General features: G+C 33.2%; 1 protein-coding gene across 1 annotated transcript; it reads left to right on the top strand.

The window, feature by feature from the left end:
• The first annotated feature begins 11,364 nt into the window (after positions 1 to 11,364).
• Positions 11,365 to 16,598, top strand: LOC133171629 (uncharacterized). Its single transcript, XM_061306419.1, has 3 exons — positions 11,365 to 11,460; positions 11,599 to 11,765; positions 16,141 to 16,598. The coding sequence occupies exons 1-3, from the start codon at positions 11,417 to 11,419 to the stop codon at positions 16,293 to 16,295; spliced, it is 366 nt and encodes a 121-aa protein (XP_061162403.1). The 5' UTR covers positions 11,365 to 11,416; the 3' UTR covers positions 16,296 to 16,598.
• Positions 16,599 to 17,575: the final 977 nt, after the last annotated feature.

Below are 17,575 nucleotides of genomic sequence, written 5' to 3' on the forward strand. Positions count from 1 at the left end.
GCTTTCACTATATTGAGATATCTGTGCATGACGCACTTGAATAAAGCGTTGTCAAATTATACCGACTAGGGCTTTACATACGGGGTCTACATAGGTTTATGTTATCCACGCTTCAGGTGATGTGACTGTGTGCAGTTATCTTAAAATTTCTACATGTATTTCAGTCATAGTCTGTAAAACTAAAAAGTAAAAACTAACTTGAACTGTAGAGTACAGTTGTAAGTTAATATATGTTTGTGTCATTTGAGATCTTGGAGACTTAAAAATACCCTCCGCCGATTCTGTTTAAATACCCGCCGTGGTCTGTTACCATTGATCTATTCTGGGTCAACTTGTTTTCAAACATAAAAAAGATGGCTTTTCTTTTACTTCCTTGTCTAATACTCATTGATCTACTATAAGGTAGTGTGTGATAAAATCATTTCAGTGTTTGTTTATTCTGATTGATCTATTAAAGTATTCATGGCAATGTTTTCTTTATTACTAGGCTATGAGGAAATATATACTATGCGAGTGTTATTACAATAATTAGCAGATGTATACTAATTTTACGCTAAGCTCTGAAAGAAGTACACTTTATCTGCCTGAAAGGTGTTCAGCTTCGATTTTTTTTTTTTACATGTATTTGAAAATAAATATGCGTGTATATGTATTAGGAAGAAAAATGAAAGAAAATATAAGCTCACATACCTCAAGCTTTCGAATCGCTCGACAATGCTAGACAGCCATAATGAATGGCAATGCCATGCATTTTGTACAATTTTGTACAATAAGTAATACACCCCTCTTCCCCAAACTCCCAGAAAAACAGAATTTCCTGTCCATATTGATTCCAAGTTATATAAAATTCTGTTGAGCAGTTTCAGAGGAGTTGCCCTGACAAACTGTGTCAGTAGTATGTTTTTATTTTGGTCATACATCTAAGTAAAAAAGGGTCATATCTCCAAGAGAAAAAAATCGAATCAGAATTTCCCAGGGATACGAACATCTCCTAAGTATGTCCATGTTAACAAAAAGTTTCATAATATTCTTTTCAGAGGTTTTAGAGGAGTTGACAAGAAAAGATTGACTGAGGACAAACTTTTTATGTTCAAATGGGGCATAACTCCCAGAAAAAAAATTGAATCAGATGCTTCTGAGAACGAGGCAGATAAGTCGATGTTATAGGAATTTCAACAACCTCGTTCAAATCAGCATTTTGTAATTTCTTTGGTTTTTATACCTTGTTAGCAAACATAACCGATCATTGGGTCGTATTTTAGGTGACGTTGAAAGGCCTTTGTTTTTATACTAAATGTGACTACGGGATATTCCGTCTACCTACTCAATACTTAGGGCTCACAGCAAATGTGAAGGATCCAAAGGGGATGCATACTCCTAGTCACCTGCTCGCACGTCTGAAATTTTCCGGGGTCCATGTTTTATACTAGTACCTGTTCACAGATTTGTATTTTTTATTTAGATCACGGTTCGTTATGATCTTTAAACAGGTTCTGTTAAAAGCATAATGAAAATTCACACGACTATCGATGACATTCTCTGATATTTTAGGGACCGGCAGAGAGCCAGCCAAAGGAATTGAAAAAAGGATCGAATAATCATTACATAATCCTAACTGCGGAAATATTAAGGTCACATAATAGGAACTTCCCACTTCAATTTTTTGTTTAAAAACATCTCTGTAGTCTTTTCCTCATTTGAACACAGGCTTTCGCGGTGAACATATCGGTTTACTTGGTCATTTGTTAGATGTTCCTACTATTCACAAAGGTATTTCTTCATACTTGAAATTTTACAAAGACCCTTTACACGAGTCCGTTGCGACGAATAAACTTATAAAAAGGAGCCCCTGTGATACAAGTTACCTTGCAAAGATTCTTTCAAAGATTTATAAACAAAATATTTCAGGTTTTCCGTGTCTTCATTTTCTTGCTGTCATGACAACCGATTTTGATATACAATTAAAGATTTTTTTTTTAAATTAGCTATGTAAAATATTTATCTGATTAAATCAATTTCTTAGAATATTCATGGCTAAAATCTGATACCGGAAAATACTAGCTTACTCATACCTGCGTAATTTTTAAGCATTTCTTGCGCGTATATATATATATATATATATATATATATATATATATATATATATATATATATATATATATATATATATATATATATATATATATATATATATATATATATATATATATATATACTAAATAAGTAAAAAAAAATGTGAACTGGACAAAAGCACGGACCCCTTGAAATACCACAGATGGGATCAGGTGCCTAGGAGAAGTAAGAACCCCCTATAAAGTGGTCACACCGGCCATGAGCCCTATGTATTGATTAGGTACACGGAGAACTCAAAATAAAATAATGACCTAACATATGTAAAAGGAATTTTATTTACAACAGTCCTCATTATCCTTTCAGTTTATGATAAACAAGAACATGCAATCGTTGTACACAGCTCAGTAAAAGAAATGTAATAGTATTGATTAGTAGTTGAGTTTTAATTTTGAAAGAACTCTGAAAGAGAAGAAGTACGATTTATACGCATATTTCTTTTGGGGGGGGGGGGTAAACATTTTTGATAAATATATTTATACATGAACAATTCATAGTTACGATTTCAGTTTGTTTTATTACTGTAATCAACCGGTAACGATAGCCTAGTGGTAGGGCGTTCGCCTTTTGATCGGGAGGCCCGGGTTCAATTCTCGTTCGCCGCGCCAAACCTAAGACGGAAACATAGTGACGGTTACTTTAATTTGCCAAGCTTCCGTCGTAAGAAGTGAAAGTGATGGGTATTTCAGAAGAGACTTAAAAAACCGAGGTCCCGTATCACGGTAGGAGTTGCACGATAAAGAACTCTCACTGCTTAATGCATGCACCTGAATGGCGAGTAAAGTTCCAAATTTGAAACCCCTCATCGATATACGACTCATCTCCCCAAGAGTGAAAAAATCTCGAATAACATACAATCAATCAATTACTGTAATCATTCCGCACTAAAAAATTAAAACGAATTTAACAAATAGGAAACTGAAATTAATTATGCATGTCTAAAATATACATCATGGGGCCTACTTAACTTTTAGCGTGTGGTAGGGATCGGTGCCTTGTGTTGATGTAAAGCAAAGCAGACTATACCAAAACACCAACCATAGGGACTGATCGCCAACATAATACACGTAGATTTTATCCAAAGCAGATTAAATGTGGTACTGAGCTGCTGATTATATGCACCATAAATCAATAAATACGACACATATGAAATTACACCAGTCATACAACACTGTTTTAGAAAAAAGAAACATTGCAACAAAGAAAAAAATAATTGTGGTTTAAAATTACTCCCGTCTTGCCCAATTTCCAATAGTCTTTCGTTTGCTTATGTCGTATAAACCTAAAAGGTAGAGTACATCAGACCCACAATGGAAATAGGGCAAATTTTATGCACCTAAACTGGTTCAGGTTTTGGTTTAAGATGACCCTGATTCCTCAACGTTTCCAAACAATGTACACCTTTTTGGGGACTCGGCATATGGTCTTGAAATGTGGAGGGATCGAAGGAACCTATAGCACAAAGATGGTACCCGAAAAATTGAATTCACTGCAGTACTAGAATGGTCATTGAACATACCTTTGGGTCCATAAAAGGACGATTTCGCCGAGATTTGTAGACATTCAGGACATTGAAAAATTGTAAAAGTAGTGATTGACGATTATGTACAGTATATAGAGGAAGAGCGAGAAGAGGAAATCAACAATTAGAAATTTTACGCGGAAATTATGCTGTAGCTGAAAAAAGAGATAGAATTGCAAGAATTTTACGACGTTTTTTATGTTCATTTACAATATAGGAACCCTATGAAGAGAACAACCTATTAATCAAATTATACATGCATGTAAAGTTGAAACCTTTTTCTTAATAAAAGAATTTTTAAAAATAGTTTATTTGTTCCTTGTTTATCTTACTTAAAATGCAGTATTTATATTTATAATGCCTTAAAGATTCATCAATTGATCACATTCAAAATACATTGTTTTCAATTACTCTCAAAATTTTCAAATATTCAAACCGACTGTACGGTATGTTCAACAATACCTTATACATGTTTAAGTTTGTCCCACTGATACAAAACTCATTCTTGAAAATGAAAACTTAACATTTTCTACTCATTATCATAAACAAACACCATTACCATATGAAGCATTTATCTATTCCCTTAAGCCTTCTTTAATCTGAAGGTGGCATAAAAGACGAAAGAGTTGTTTGTCCTTAAAAAAAACAATTTTCAAATATTAATAACTTTTTAAATATTAAAATAGTCTCCATTTTTCATTACCGCCATATTGAAATACTTCACGCTCTTTCGTAAACCGAATAAACCATCATTGGAGGTGGTTTGGGTGGTTTAACAAACTGGTTTCAGTTACAGCAAAAACAAATAGAAAACCGGTTTCGGTTTAAACTAGTTTAAAACCAGTTTGTGGAACAAATGAACAGTTTACAAAATTGGTTCTAAACTAAAACCAGTTTTTGAGAAACAAGTAACGAATCAATCAAAGCAAGGATATTCTTTGGGTCTTGTTGCATAATTAAATACTCAGAATACTCGTGGTCTAGCGACCGTTAAACAGAAATTTTGACTTTTCTTTCTTTATTCTCTATTATGTAAAAAAAAATATTCCATTTTTCTCATCACTGAATTTGTTTCTTCATCGTATCATACAATTACACTCAGTAACTAGCTGCAGAACTATAGATCCATGATTGAGAAAAATTCGGACAGGCAGACCTGGTTTTCTGTCCGAATTTCCTCAACCAGAGAGCTTCAGTTCTGCAGCTCCAAGAAAAAAAATATGCGAGTTTTTTCTGTATCATTCTTATGAAGAAATGTTTTGCTTAAGAATTTCAAATAAATAATTATGGATAATCTTTTAATCAGTTTACATGATTTCTTTCTTGTTTTTCACATCGTTAGTCGCCCGCGTGGCACAATGGTTAAAGCGTCTGCTCTAGAGTCGCTGAGTAAGGAGCTGATCCTTATGTCGCAGGTTCGAATCCACTGCGGGAGTGTAGACAAGTCCCTCGGATAAGACCGTATAAACCGAGGTCCCGTGTCGCAGTAGGTGTTGGCAGAATAAAGATCCATCACTGCTCAATGGCCCCAAGTGCCGAGTATAGATATAAATTTGCAGCCCTCCATCGGCAAGTGATGGCGACTCCATATGAGCGAAATTTTCCCGAGAGGGCGTTAAACAACAAACAAAACAGACTGTGATGAATAGGAATATTAAGAAATCCTTATCACAGGTACGGGTTATAGATGCTTAAGCTTCTTTTCTTGGATGCAGTTGTACGGAAGCCCAATAACGCAGACAAATTATGGAAGAATATTGATCAGTTAAAAAGAAGCATAAAATGATATCCAAAGAAAAAAATGAAGACATTTCTACGTAATAAACACATGCTTCAAGTGCAAGAATTTTGAGTGATCCCATCTAAGATAGGAATTTTTTATAATGCGGATGCAAATTATTGGCTCAATGGAAGACAAGTTTATATTTATTGTAAGATTAATGGAAAATGATAAGTAGACACGACAAGTAAAATAAATGAATTAAAGCTGAAGAAAATGTATATCTTGAAAGACACAGAATGCATATGGCGCTTCTATTTCTGGAAATGTTTTAGGTATAACAATAAAATGTGAAGATTGATATGCTGACAATAATGAAATTATACTATGCTATTCAAAATTAAACCACATTTATATTATGGGCATCTCATAAGAAATCTGTCATATTATGGAATTTTTCGGTGATATGTCGAATCGTCAATATTTGCTGCCTTATCTTTCGCGAAATGAATACATGTAACACTGTTCCGCGCTTCTCGATAATAAATATCAACTGAGATAAAAATAACAATGATTAAGGGGGTTCTCTATAACGTCACAACATGGCGTACTTTCGTTTGAAACGCCATTTGGGTCCGAAATGATTAGATTCTGTCCTGAACAAATTCACCAAACACCGATAAATCACCGGGTAAAACACAACTTACTGTGTGTATACTCCATTGTGAACGGAATGTTTCCCTTAGAAGCGACGATGGTGCCAAACTATACCCTTTCTTTAGTCATAGATTGATTGTTAGTATATTCAAATACGATTGATTTTATTTACAAAAATATAAGCAAAACCTTATTAAAATAAAAAAGGATTAATATAAGTAATAAAAGAAAGTGATAATAAAACAAAGCCTTGTCATCATGATACATGTATTTGATCATTTAGTGTCAGACCCATTTAGATGTTAGATGTTTCCATAAAATCCTAAATCAATACTTCTGATGAAAGCATAATTATGCTTTCCAGCAAAATTCACCCAAAATGCAAATTTAAACAGAAAAGGCATATCCAAACCTCATCACCTAGAAGATGCACCCTTTCACAACAGAGTATACACCCCACATGTGTGGTTATACCCGGTGAATTTGAACTCTTCATGAAATCACCAAAACGCTTCGGTAAGAGGTGGAATTGTGTTAACTCAAAGGTTTGATCAACTTTGTTTCTCAGCAGTTTTGTATGGAAACGTAACGATCTGAAAAGAAGTAGGAATTTCGTTATACGAACTACTTTTACCCGCTTTGACCATTTACTTGTCGTATCATATCTGCAACACAGGATAATTCATACAAGCTGGATGAAAAAGATAAGTAAATCTTCCTTTCTCAATACCTTGAATTCACATGGCTTTGACTAGAAATATGCGAGTATTTGCTTAAATGCATTTGGATACAATACAAGAAAAACTTCTTTCGATGTTCTTTTTGGCATGTCCTTATTATAATTAATACTTCTATCAATACCTGTGCAACTTTTAAAATAATTATATTAAATTATTTATATATATATATATATATATATATATATATATATATATATATATATATATATATATATATATATATATATATATATATATATAAATCATTACCAAGATATTTGAGCCCACTCTTTGAATGGACCTTTCCCACCAGAATTTTTGTGGTGTTTGAAATTTTTGTCAGTTTTCAATTCAATTCAATTTCTTTTCTTTTTTTCTCATCATTTTAAGCCTTTGATATTCTTTTTATTTTCAGATTATGGAAGAAATTCATCCAGCTCTTCTCATGAAAATGCTGTTTTAGTGTTTCTTTTGTCTTTTTAAGTAGATTCAAATAAAAATTATGTAGATTTCGTTTACGACTTTGTTAGTTTTTATTTATAGGTTTTTATAGGATCAATCTTTGAATAGAATTTTGAAGCACAAGGCTTTTAAAAATATCAAAATAAGGGGTCTCTACAAAATGAAATGAATATTTAAAATTTTTGCTAAAAATAAAGTAAAACGCTTAATTAGGCGCTTTATTTTATTGGATATTAAGTCTATTACTATGAACAAGTGCATGCAACAAAAATCATTTATTCTTCATCGGTGTAGAGATCCTCCTTAATTATTTTTTTTAATTCCTCCTATTTTATATACATGTACTTTCGACAAATGAAGTCAATTTTATTAAAATACTATATTTGACATTAAAATAAGTTCTTGTAAATAAAGTATGCATTATTCAGACAGACTACAACCATAAAGGACGAAAAGATTTTGCAACTTTATTACAAACTACTTGTACACTGAAGAACATATTATCCGGGTAAATTTAAAATCGCTTAATTTTTTCAAAAGTCAGTAACATTGAAACGTACGACTTTTCTACACTTTAAACAACCATTCTTCGAGATAAATTAAAAACTGGGCTTTTTGATATCATAGAAAACTGCTTCTTCAATAAAAATGATAGTCGAAATTTTTCGTATCTTGTGATTACTCTGTTAAAATTCACCTCTGATTCTACACACAAGTACTTTGACGTTTATATTAAAAGGATGCTGGGGTTCCTCATTGACAACATATATGTAGTCTTCAGAGACCAGGTCCTCCGGCAAACTGTTGGAATATCGATGGTCACATGCTGTGCTCCTTTATTAGCCAAGCAGAATTTATTCAAAAACTTTTACATGAGAAGAAAACCATTGCTGTGGGCTTCAAATCGAAATTTATATCGACGACGTATTATCCATTAACAATTTTACTTTCATTCATATGTCGACTCGATATACTCCAGACACAACATAATCTGCCACATTTGTTTTGCATCTGGATGTTTCATTGACAATAGACGATAACGGCAAACTAACAACTAAATTGTATGTCAAATGAGACGAATTCAGCTTTTCTATCGTCAATTTTCCTTATTTATATTATGTAGTAATATCCAACTATCATCTGCAATTGGCGCCAACATCTTAAAACTGATTCGATACTCAAGAGCATACTCTGAGTACGATCAATTTTTAAACCGAGACAGGCTATTGACAGATTACTTGATGTTACAGGGATTTCAAAGACCTCGTTTAAAGTCAACTTTGTAAATTCTACGGTTATTATAATGACCTTGTTTGCAAAGATAACCTTTCAATGGGTCGTATTTTTGTTTCTATAATTAATTTGACTACAGAATGTTCCGTCTACCTGATCTCCACATAGGACTGAGGGTATGACCGGTCAAGGTGTGCTCACACCTTGACCGGTCACACCTTCAGCCCTATGGTCAACAAAAGGTGCTTACTCCTCCTAGGCACCAGATCCCACCTCTGGTCTTTCCAGGGGTCCGTATTTTATGCCCTCCTTACATATGAGTAGATTAAATTTGTTTTTTTTTTTTGTCCTCCGCTTTCATTGAAAGTAGGGGATATTAAGGTATTTCATCCCTAATAGCCTCAGATTCAATGAATTTAAATACATGACCGATGTTTACGTGTTGAATACTCAGTATATTTAGACATAATTCCCATTTATTACTATTAGCATGTAAGAATGGAACGTGTCCTAATTTATGACCTTGACCTTTGTTGAAGAGTTATCTCCCTCTTTTTTTAAGTAATAAAAATCAATTTTAAAAAATCTGTACGATAAAAAATTGTTTTCAATTGTCATTCTACTTCTAATGATTGAATGCATCTTTCCACCACAGCATTTATTGATATTCTTAATATTATTTGAATTTTTATTTTTAAAAAATCGCTTGTCTCCATAGACTTCAATGTAATTTCTGTTAATTAATTACTGCTTAGTTAATTACGTTTTTGAAACTTTCTCTTGGTAAATCCTTTTCTACTGTAAAATGCTTTGAATTAATATCAGTGTATTATATATGCGATGGATATTTAAGGATAGAGAATTAGGTCCTATTAGGGATGGAAAACTGTAATTTGGCTCTGTCTGTCCGTTTAGCTGTATTTCTGCCTTTCTGTAACACTTTCGTTTCCGCGCGATATCTCGAGAAGCCTTTGAGCTTTTGCAATGAAATTTTACATAACAACTCGCTTTGGTCTATGGAAGACCTTAATTGATTTTGAGGTCAAAGGTCAAGGTCATAAATTCTGTCTGTTTTAATACTTTCGTTTCCGCGTGATATCTTGAGAAACTTTTGCAATAAAACTTTATATAAAAACTCCCTGTGGCCTTTAGAAGACTTCTATTGATTTTGAGGTCAAAAGATGAAAGGTCAAGGGTGTAAATTCATGCATTCTGTCTGTGCGTAACTACGAAAGCCGGAAAGGCTCATTTTCGACAAGATAAAATAAATTTAACTCGTTATAATGAGATAATTATCTCGCCATAACGAGATAACTAACTCGTCATAACGAGATACTAATTCGTTTTAACGAGATACTAACTCGTTATTAAGAAATAATTATCTCGTTATAACGAGTTAAAAATTTTTGTCTTGTCAAAAATGAGCCTATCCGGCTTCCGTACGTAACACCTTCGTTTCCGGGCTATATCTCAAAAAGCGTCTTAGCTTTTGCAAAGAAATTTAAAACCATAACTCCCTATGGGCCCGTCTGCCCCTCTCAAAGTGTCCCGTCCCATTGTTTTTTTTTTTAATTGGTCAATTTTTTTTTTCAAAAATCAATTGGAAATTTGTTGGCATCGATCACTCTCAAAGTTTTAGATTTACTCCCCGTTCGTATTAATATTTTTAGCACAGGAGAATGTGGAGAGTTATTACATAATACAAGTTGTTGGTGGACTTTAGATTCTAATTACACCTATTTGAACTGTTTAGTAAAGGCTAAATTTGACACCACATGCTGTAAAATGCTGACAGTATCGAACGTGTCAAGAACAAAAAATTAGACGTTATAAAGGCAGTGGAATTCTGTGATATTTTCAGACAAAACACAAGTATTTGTTGGTCAAACGAAAAATATATTTTTAAAAAAAGCGAATCAGAAGTGATGAATAACATGTAAAGCACTGATACATGTATGCACGAAGTATTTGGATCCTCGCCCAGTTTCATACAAGCAGTTATGACTCTGGACGTTATAAGGACAAGTGGAAATCTGTGATATTTTCAGACAAAGCACTAGTATTTGTTGGTTAGACGAAAAATATATATTTAGATAAAGGCCAATGAGAAGTGGTGAACCAATATGCACAAAGTATTTGGACCCGCGCCCAATTTCATACAAGCAGTTATGGTGCCTGGCGTGTACAAACCTTCTCATAAAATCATTATTACAGTCGATAAATATTTAATATAAAAAGAATCTTCTGTGCACATTTTAAAGAATAAGCATTCAAATTTATATATCCATATTGGCAGGTACAATGTGAAAATTTTGTACAAGAATATCGTTATGTAGATGTTCACAGTAATAGAAAATGGAAAAAAAATTTAATACTCCACCCGCCCCAATTTTAAGCACATTAGGACAAAACTCTAACTTTAAATTTATGTGGCCGTAAGGCCAAAAGCTGAAAGGTCAACTTATTTTCTTTCTCCATCTGCAATTTTTTTCAATTTCTTCCACCCTTTCCAGGCGCGGATCCAGGAATTTTTTCTCGGGGGTCCGTCCCAGTGAAAAAATTTCCAGCTCAGAAACAAATCAAAACACTTGAACTCCTTTTTTCCCCAAATGTAAAACAGCTATTTCTTAACAGGGGCCCATGTTTTCTGTGTGTGTACTTCAGTATATGATTTAATAACTCTACAAATCCAGGGGGATCCGGACCCCCTCCCCCTCCTCTATAGAGATCCGCACATGCTCTTCTTTTTTCCTTAAGCGGTGGGACACAAATTCTTACATTTTTTTTTATAGTGTAATTCAATTTTTAAAATAATTTTCTCAAATATTTTTTCGTCGAAAATTTGTTTTCCACCAACTTCTTAAGAATCCGATTCTTTTCTATTTGCAAATATAAATGTACATTTGTCATTATTTAGAGAAAAATATCATGTAAGAGGAGGTAGGCAGATCTGATCTTTCAAAGGTTGATAAAATGTTTTCTGATATCTCTGTGAAGAGGACATTCAAGGACAAAAGGTATTGTTATTTCAAATTAACTCTTTTCAAAAGTCAATATAAAATTTTCAAAAAAGTAAAGATTAAAGCATGTAAAGAAAAAGGTTACGTGTACTTGAATGATCTAAGAATACATTTGTATTCTTTTTACAACTTTAGTGAAAGTTATTATGCGGAAGTGGTTATTGGAATAGTATGCGGGTGTGTGATACTTGGTATCGCTTTGTATTTTTTCCTCGACTGCTGCATGTGCTGGAGCCGAAGAAGACGGACCACTTCTGGTTTAAAACTCAATAACTCATCAACACAGCATACGACCATTACACGTAAGAACATTTATGAATATTCATAACCAGTTTTATTTCACTTTCATACATGTAACTTCTTATTTACTTTTAAGCGAATGGTTGTTTTCTAAGGCATGTTGAACGTTGCATATTCGAGCTTTTAGCATGTAATGTATACTGTAAACCAACTATTATTCGCGTCAACTTTTATTCGCGAATCGTCAGTTTGAAATCAATCCACGACGATTAATTTTCGCGACTGAGGAAACAATGTCTACAAATACAAAGCAAATTAAATAGTTCTCGGGGATTAATATTCGCGAATTAAAGTAGGTTGCGAAACTCGCGAAAATTTCTCGCTCGCGAATAAAAGTTGGTTTACAGTAATTTTCCATTTGTATTGCATATTTTACAGTTTGTATTGTATAATTTTTATTTATCTTTAATTTTCCATTCGTAGTATTTGTTTCAAATTTTATATTTCACAATTTGTAGTGTACTTTTTTATTTGTTTTGTATACTTTCTACTTATTGTATGTCATAATTTCTATTTGCATTTTATAATTTATTACTTGTTATGTGAAATATGTAGATAACGAGCATTAATCAATCTCAAAAGTCCATTGAAACACTACAAATTTGGAGCAGAGCAAACACGGACCTCTAAAACCCTCAGAGGTGGGATAAGGTGCAATTGAGGAGTAAGCATCCCCTGCCGACCCATCATACCCACTGTATGCTCCTTGTCACGATCGGGCAAACGGGAAAATGTATAATTTCTGTTTGCATTGTATAAATGAATACAATATTTGCATTCTATGATGTTTCAATCACAAAATTTTTTTTTGTATTCTATAGATAGAATTAGGAATATTTGATCTGATTAAACATCATATAAAACCTTGAGAAATTGATTTACTTTGGTAAAAATTTAATTACTCTTGAGATTTCTATTTCTCATTAAATTTACTATAATTGTAAAACTGCCGATATTTTTATATGATTTATTCACTGGCATTATCTTGGAATTTTGGTTTACTTAAGTAAAATATGACTCATAATACTCTCACAGGCACCTGACGTTACTTATTTTTCTTTTAATAAAAGAAATATACCCCCTTCCTAATAATTCACAAGGTACACATCGCCGCCATCTTGATTTTTTCCAAGTCGGCAACATCAACGTGTATTTTCGTTTGCAACTCCCTGAAATAAATTCCCTGCAACCGTTTTTAATCGAGATTTTAATATCGAGATGCTTGTTAAAAATTCAAAGTAATTACAACATGCCGCTTTTGATCCACCCAAGAACTAACAAATCGGTATTCCCATTACCATATTGATATAAATTTCAGCCCCCCCCCCTTTAGCACGGATTGTTGGAGCAGTTCTATCAAGTTTGACGAGAGATTTTTAATATTTGCAAACGTGATGTGCCATTTTGGTTGTACTGTCCGTAAGCTGAGACCTCGAGAGACTGACCACAGAAAGGATACGGTTGCAGGGAATTTATTTCACGGAGTTTCAGACGAAAATACAAGTTGACGTGAACAAGCTAGAAAAGATCAAAATGGCGCCGATGTGTACCTTCTGATTTATTCGGTAGGGGGTATATTTTTTTTATTAAAAGCAAAATAAGTAGCAATACTCTGTAGCAAACCGTTGTTCAGTATAAATGTGTAAAAATACAAACTTCTTTCTACTTTGTAATAGTAAATATCATTGAACATTGATATATAGTGTAAGTATAGTAAATACTTTGGTTTAAAAACTATAGTACATACTATTTGATTTTAGGCTAATTTGTAAAAGGAGATGGATGAACAAGGCGTGCAGAATGCCTATATAGCTTTAGATATTAATAATATATAAATCATATTCAATTTGTGAATTTAGCATTTAAAGTCCTCATTATTGAAATTTATGAAATTATGATAAACAACACTTTTTTGAATAAAATTTCTCGACCAGAATTTTTCTGTTATCAATAAATAATGTGGTACTCGCTGGGTTCGAACCCTAGCAATAAAAATCCTGATTGTGATTAACCTTTAAGGCCAATATGCTAACCGGTACGCTACACAGCTCTAGATGAATAGTAGCAATTAAATCATGTTTGTAATATGACCCTTGACTAAATGGACTTCAGGTATTTCTCGGAAAGATGCGAATGTTGTTTCATAAAAGTGTATTTTTGAAGCATAGTGGGTCTTTGCTCCATGTTTTTATTAACCAAAAAAATGTATATTTTTACACAAACTTTGAGGTTAAACTTTCAAAAAAAAAAAAATGGAGCGAAGACCCACTCATATCAAAAAATTGTGCTATAGTATGAGAAAATGATCCTTTTGCCCTCTTTAGTGTGTGTATGTTATTTCATAGGCAAATAATTTCAATTTTTGTGAGATTTTTGCAAATTGTGAAGATTTTTCATTAAGTTTATTTTAATGTTAGATAAAATATCGACGAAAATTTTGTTATAATTGAGATTTGATTTTTATACGCCCGTCTTTAGACGGGACGTATTATGTTATGGCGTTCATGTCCGTCCGTCCGTCTGTCTGTCTGTTAGCTTTTCTCGTGTCCGGCTCATAACTTTAATACTATTAGGCCTAGGATTATCAAACTTTGTCAGCTGATACTTCTTGGGTAGAAGGTGTGTCGCGCACTAAAAGTAGGTCGTTCTGACCTTTAATTAAGATGCTATGGCCAAATATGGAAAAATCCTGTCCGGCTCATAACTAGAAAACTATTAGACTTAGAATCATCAAACTTGGCCAGTTTATGCGTCTTAGGTAGAAGGTGTGTCGCGACCTATTTCAAGGTCACTGTGACCTTTAATTTAAGTGAAATTTTAAAAAAAAACTGTCTTTTTACTATTAAATTACACAATCCCAAAAAATGTAAAAGTGTTGCAGTATCCTTATTAAAAAGATGTTAAAATCAAGAAATACTTATTTTTTTCATTATATACTTTACAGCAATCTATAACAAATATAATGTTACAAGAGAAATTCCACCTCTCCCATGGGTGTAATTATCAAGCACTGGTCAAGGAGAATTTTGATAACAGAAAATTGCATGTCAAATTAGAGAGAAATTAATGAGTTTAGTGTGAGGAGCTAACTGGTAGAGCATCTCTGATCAAGCAGGTGTTATCTTTATCTCTTGGGAATTGGGCAGAGGAGTCAGCCATGTTGGATTAAATAGTTTTTGTGGGCTAGCTTAACTTTTAAAATGAATTTGGTGAAAAGTAATTAAAACTAATTTGATATTGTATAATAAACTTATTTGATATCGTATAATAAACTAATTAATTAAAACTAATTATACTCGGGGGGGGGGGGGGATATGATATTGGAATTGGAATTAGCATGCCCATTGTCCATATGAATTGCAGCTTAAAACCAGTGTGACATTGAATCTAAAAAAAAACAAAACAAGTATTTTAAAAAAAATTTATTATGGTAGATAGTCCCTACAAATGTAAGAGTCAAGCAGAAACCTTATTAAAAATGTTGCATCAAGATTACAAATTTTTTTTCTTTTTATAAATCTTTGTAACAAATTAAAAAAAAAATCTTTGTTTTCAAATTTAATTTCAGAATGACATAAATATGCATTTTAATTGCACTACCAAGCAGATAGCGCAGATCCATTCATCCCTTGGGAGTAATGAGTGGATATGCATCTAGTTAAAGATTAATTAGTGAGTTCAGTGTAGGAAGGCTAGCTGTCTCAATCATTTCTGTTAGAGCATCTCTGATCAAGCAGTTCTTATCTGTATCCTTTGGGAATTACACAGAACTGCTGGTTAGTTTATAGCATATGTCATTTGATGGCCAGTCTTTTATTTTAAAATTAAATTGGTATAGATTAAGTTGTTAAGACTAAATTGATATTGTTTAATATGATATTTTTATTTACTTTTTTGAAAATATCAACTAGTAAATTTCAGAGCATCATGTTTCACAAATATGAAAGATGTGTGTGTGTGTGTCACTGTGTGGGGGGGGGGGGGGCTGCAGAAGGCATTTGTCAAGCTCTAACACTACCAGTTGAGGATCTATAATGTAATATTTGTTATAATGCCTTCACCACATGAAATGTATAAACAAAAATTATAAGAAATGGAAAAATCTTGGAAATCCTTGTATCAAGGTTGACTTGATTTTCTTGCACTCTAAACTGTTCGTATAATTGAACAATATTTGACGGGCGTATCATGCTGTGGCGGGGCACTTTATTACCTTTATGTTTGTCGCACTATTTCGCTCGCCTTGTTCGCCCATCTTCTTTTTGAAACATTGGTTTATTACTACAATTAACTGTTAATATATTTTAAGTAGGAATATGAAAAGACATAAATATATGTAGAGTCTTATTTCAATTGAAATCATTTTTAATTTTATAGCAAATAATTCGGCAGGAATTCTGTTACCCCCACAACTAAATCATTACGATGGGCAGTACTACACGGCGTTTCATGATGAAATGGGAGTCCATGGCCAAACATATGGCAATTCGTCTCTGCCACACAAAGAGGAATCGGTTCCGTTTTACGAATGAATGGTTGGTCAACATGTAATTATCTCCTCTCCATACCAAATTGGAAAAAACATTTCGAACACAGCATTACCTCCGCCATGCAGAACCTGAAATAAACTACAACCACTTTCAAACTACGAATCAACCCGTTTGTTCTGTATTTTTTTTGGTCATAAAATTGTTATGTAAAGTTTCAAAATGTTTTGAATTTCTTGATTTTAGCTGACTAAATTTATGCCATGCAGTAATCTCTCTGTTTCTTTGTTCACTTGTTTTACTTTTCACGATAAGTAATATACAATAAATACAAATATATACAATAAATTTGTGATTCATTTCTTCGTATTTTATGTCCCCGTATCGACGATTCGGGGGAATATAGTTTTTGCCCTGTCCATCAGTCTGTCTCTTTTTCCGCAAAAACTTTAACATTGCCCATAACTTTTGATTGATTGCAGCTATGGCTTTCATACTTCACATATGTACTCCTTATGACAAGACCTTTCTTTGGGTACCATCATATTTGACATTGATCTTGGAGTTTGACCCAGTTTTTCAAAATTTTACTGAACATTAACCTTGGCCATAACTTTTGAACAGTTGGTGTTAGGGCTTTCATACTTCACATGTGTAATTCTTGTGACAAGACCTTCCTTTTGATACCAACCACTTTGACCCTTTGACCTTGACCTATGAGTTTGACCTATTTTTTTGAAAAACTTCAACCTTGGCCATAACTTTTTGGGGCTAGGGCTTTCATACTTCAAATAAGTAATCCTTGTGACAAGACCTTCCTTTAGATACCAACAACTTTGACCTTGAAGTTTGACCTTCTTTTGATAAAATTTTACCTTGGCCATAACTTTTGAACGATTGGTGCTACAGCTTTCATATTTCATATTTGTATTTCTTGTGAGAAGGCCTCTCCTTGGGCACCAATAATTTTGACCATTTCACCTTGATGTATGATTTACTTTTGAAAAGCATTAACCTTTTCCATATCTATTTAATGGTTGATGCAGGAGCTTTCATATTTCACAGGTATATTCCTCGAGACAAGACCCTACTTCGGGTACCAACAAATTCGATTTGCATTTGAGAAAGTTTAACCTTTACTAGAAGTTGCCATACGGGGAATTAGTGTTTCACAAACACATTTTGTTTGTCTTCAGACTAGTGGAATTCCAATGGGCACTACTCGTAATTTACAACACGCAATGAATCATAGAACTTAATGATCATCAATATTTCTTTGAAGACAAGATCAATTTTTAAATCTACAATATGGTGGAAGTGCTCTT

The sequence above is a fragment of the Saccostrea echinata genome, unplaced genomic scaffold (genome assembly GCF_033153115.1).
Source record: "Saccostrea echinata isolate AGI-Se365-2 ecotype Australia unplaced genomic scaffold, CSIRO_AGI_Sech_v1 ptg000054l, whole genome shotgun sequence".
In the NCBI taxonomy this organism is placed as follows: Eukaryota; Metazoa; Mollusca; class Bivalvia; order Ostreida; family Ostreidae; genus Saccostrea; species Saccostrea echinata.